The sequence below is a fragment of the Gekko japonicus genome, unplaced genomic scaffold (assembly GCF_001447785.1).
Source record: "Gekko japonicus isolate JY-2015 unplaced genomic scaffold, Gekko_japonicus_V1.1 scaffold5668, whole genome shotgun sequence".
In the NCBI taxonomy this organism is placed as follows: domain Eukaryota; kingdom Metazoa; phylum Chordata; class Lepidosauria; order Squamata; family Gekkonidae; genus Gekko; species Gekko japonicus.
In genome coordinates this window covers 14,769-18,752 of record NW_015172727.1, presented here as the reverse complement: position 1 = coordinate 18,752, position 3,984 = coordinate 14,769, and the positions used below count along the sequence as shown (strand labels likewise).

Here is a 3,984-nt window from a genome sequence, read left to right as displayed (position 1 = left end):
GTTTAGGGGGAGGGGGGGGGGGGGGGGGGAGCGGCACCTACAACCCCACCACATACAGAAAGTAAAAGGAGGGTGACCTGGAAGAGGGGGAGTGGGGGGGGGCAGGAAAGACAGAATGAGCTGGGTAAAAAACCCCGAACACCCGCAGTTGCCAGGCAGGGGCATTCTGGAGACTGCCTCAGGAAATAACAAATGGTTCAGGGGTGGGCATGCTTCCAACACCCCCCCCCCCCCGGATATGATTGCAGAAATATGTTCCCTGGCTGCTTTTAAACTCAGACGACTGGATTTTCAGCAAACTTGTTTTCTTTGTGACAATTTGCGTATCTCCTTAGAAAAGATGGGGGGGGGGGAATTCAGCTCTAGTCGCCTGCTTTTCACTCACAGCGGCTCAACGGTGGGGAGGAGCAGTTGTACCACCTTAAAACCACATTCAGGTAAGGCAGTGAGACGTCGTAGTGACCTCGGAGTCACCACTAAATGGCAACAAAATAATGCAGACAGCCAATGCTGAGATGAAGAAGAGATTGGATTTATCCCCTGCCCTTCACTCCCCAAGGGAGTCTCAGAGCGGCTTACAAACTCCTTTCCCTTCCCCTCCCCACAACAGACACCCTGTGAGGTAGAAGAAGAAGAAGAAGATAAGAGATTGGGTTTATACCCTGCCCTTCACTCCCCAAGGGAGTCTCAGAGCGGCTTACAAATTCCTTTCCCTTCCCCTCCCCACCGCAGACACCCTGTGAGGCAGGTGGGGCTGAGAGAGCTCTGACAGAAACTGCTCTTTTTCAAGGACAGCTCTTATCAGAGCTACGTCTTGCCCAAGGTCATCCAGCAGCTGCGAGTGGAGGAGTGGGGTATCAAACCAAGTTCTCCCAGATTAGAGTCTGTGCACTTAACCACTACACCAAACTGGCTCATGATGAAACAATAGGAGAGTGGATGCGACATGAAATGCAGACAGAAATTTGCGAGACGATGTGAGATTATTGGCACAACGGTGGGAAATACCAATGCAGATTGGACCTGAGACTCCTTTGGGTAGTGAAGGCGGAGTATAAATCCAATCTCCTCTTTTATCCTGCTTAGCTTCCAAGATCTGACGGGATCGGGCTATACCGTACCATTCCACATCTCGTGTTATACCCAGCGCTACATTATTAATTTAAATTTCTGCAGAAATTGTCCTTTGACTGCGAAAATTTATTTCTGCCCAGCATTTCATCTGCTTTAACCCTTGATACACACCCACAAGCATCACCGTGAGACCCACTACAGTCAGACTAGGATCTGAGGGCCCCAGGTTCAAATCCCCACTCTGCCATGGGAGCTTGGTGCCAGTCACATACTCTCAGTCTAACCTACCTCACAGGGTTGCTGTGAGGAAAGAAACGAAGGAGAGGAGAACGATTTAAGCAGCTCTGGATTCTCACGGGGGAGAAAGTAGGAGTATAAAGGAAGCGAATAAATACAGAGTTTGATAACACAAGTTACAAAATGCTAGCTAGCACTACACTGAACACGTTAATGGAGACTTAGAATACATTACACATACCTTAGGAAAGTCCCAAAGACAAAATAATAACAACAACAACAATAACAACAACAATAATAATAATAATATACTTTATTGTCATTGTACATAGTACAACGAAATTAAAGATGCAATCATTTCGGTGATCTACAACAATACTCATATACACTCACACACCATTCACTACAGTCCCATGACTCCCTTAAGGTTCACATAACAACTTAAAACCACCAATGTCACCCAAATTCCAATTTCATACAGCATTTAAGGCAATAATAGCTCTCGAATCAAAACTGGAAATGGTTCTTACCCTGACTAGCTTTTCCGAATCACCCCTCCATTTGCTGACGATGGTGGAAGCGGAGATGTTGAAGAAGGTGGTGTTGCATTCCGTGGCAACCGCCTTGGCGAGCAGCGTTTTCCCGGTACCTGGAAGGAGTGGGAAACGAAACATCTTGACTCTTGAACTTAGAATGCCAACAAAATGTATTCCTTTTGATTCCTTCCTGCTGGCAGTGATGCCTGCGCTATTATTTATTTTAAACACTTCCTCTCTGCCTTCCTATTGGTACATGTGTGTATACCCACACACACATACATACGCACATCATGTGTTATGTATTATGTAGGGGTCTTCACATGAACACATGAAGCCGCCTTATACTGAATCAGACCTTTGGCCCATCAAGGTCAGTATCGTCTACTCAGACTGGCAGCGGCTCTCCAGGGTCTCGGACAGAGGTCTTTCACATCACCTACTGCCTGGTTCTTAACTGGAGATGCCGGGGATTGAACCCTGGGGCCTTTGGCATGCTAAACCAGGTGCTGTACCACTGAGCCATGGCCCCTCCCCTTTTGAGCCTGTGGGCACCTTTGGAGTTCTAGCATGGTGGTGACCACAAAAATTGCTGTCAAAAAACGGCTGCTGCAAAAGGCAGACCCAGCTACAAAATGGTTTACCTTCAGTCACACAGTAAAGAAGAAGACGAAGAAGAAGAAGAGGAGGAGGAAGAAGAGGAGGAGGAAATTGGATTTATACCCCTCCCCACAACAGACACCCTGTGAGGTAGATGGGGTTGAGAGAGCTCTGACTGAGAACTGCTCTTGAGAGAACAGCTCTGACAGAACTTGTGACTGACCCAAGGTCACACCAGCAACTGCATGTGGAGGAGTGGGGAATCAAACCCGGTTCTCCCAGATTAGAGTCCACATGGAGATTCTACAGAGATTTCTCAGCTCCTGCTTTAAGTGTTCCTATGTCCCTATTCAGCCCTGGGAGTGGTCCGTTGTTCTGAACTTGTGAATGAAGTCAAGTTCAGAGAAGACAGAGGCTGAAACAGTAGCAGGGCTGGGTTCACGTGCGTAGCTGTGCAGACAGTTACCTGGAGGTCCATACAGGAGCAGTCCTTTCCATGGAGAAAGGATGCCCGTAAACAGCTGTGGATACTGTGGAAAGAAGAGGGAAAGCATGAAAATTAAAATTAAAACCCTGCAGTGACACATATGGTGCCACATCACTGTCCCTAAAAAAAACCCCAAAGTGGCATAGGTCGCTCTAGGAATGGCCGGAAACTCTATGGTTTTACTTTTACAACAGAGTTTCCGGCAATTCCTACAGGTACCTATAAAATAGTAAAAAGCTCAGTAGCACCTTTAAGACTAACAAACTTTATTGTAGCATAAGCTTTTGAGAAACGCAGCTTTCTTCGTCAGATGCAAGATGCTACAATAAAGTTTGTTAGTCTTAAAGGTGCTACTGAGTTTCTTTACTGCTTTGCAGCAACAGACTGACATGGCTAAACTCCTCTGGATACAGGTACCTATGTCACTTCCCTTTTTTTTTACCAGACGTGATGTGGCGCTGCAGCTGGTGTCGCAGGGCCCCCCCCATTTCCCTGCCCACAACTTTCCCCACCAGTTGGCAGGCACTGCCTGGCAACTCTGCCTGCAACCGTTCATGTAAAGACGAGAATCAATCTGTAACTGAACGGCAGCCTATACAGTAGAAAAGAGTAAGAGTCCAGTAGCACTTTAAAGGCTCACAAAAAAAATTTTGGTTAGGGTATGAGCTTTCATGACTCACTGCTCGGTTATTTAGTTCTGAAGCAGTGACTCACACAGAAGTGTAGCCGGAAAACTTCGGTTAGTGGGGCATGGGGAAATCCGGTGGGGGACACCCCGGCTGCACCTGCTGCTCTTCTTTCAGCAGCAGAGGAAGCAGCCCCGTCTCCAGTGTCACCTCTAGTCCTTTCGATTGGAGAGACTCAATTCCGGGCTGCTGCTCTGTGTAACAGGGTTGTCAAGTCGTTTTTCGCCAGGAGCGGGGGGCTCCCGCCCAGCGTCGATTGTGCGCATGCACTGCATGCACGTCACCCGGAAGTGACGTGACGACGCCAGGCACGCTGGGGATGGGGCCACGGCCATACGAGGGAAAACCATAGAGTTTTCCCTTG

The 3,984-nt window shown here is 48.0% G+C and overlaps 1 protein-coding gene across 1 annotated transcript in view; it reads right to left on the bottom strand.

Annotated features, from left to right (window-relative positions):
* KATNAL2 (katanin p60 subunit A-like 2) overlaps window positions 1-3,984 on the bottom strand; it is a gene marked incomplete at its 5' end in the record, with an annotated part of 37,173 nt that overhangs the window by 18,658 nt on the left and 14,531 nt on the right. The window contains 2 exons of the mRNA XM_015421817.1: window positions 1,842-1,960; window positions 2,914-2,977. Of these exons, the coding sequence (XP_015277303.1) occupies window positions 1,842-1,960; window positions 2,914-2,977 (183 nt within the window). The remainder of the gene's footprint in view (window positions 1-1,841; window positions 1,961-2,913; window positions 2,978-3,984) is intronic.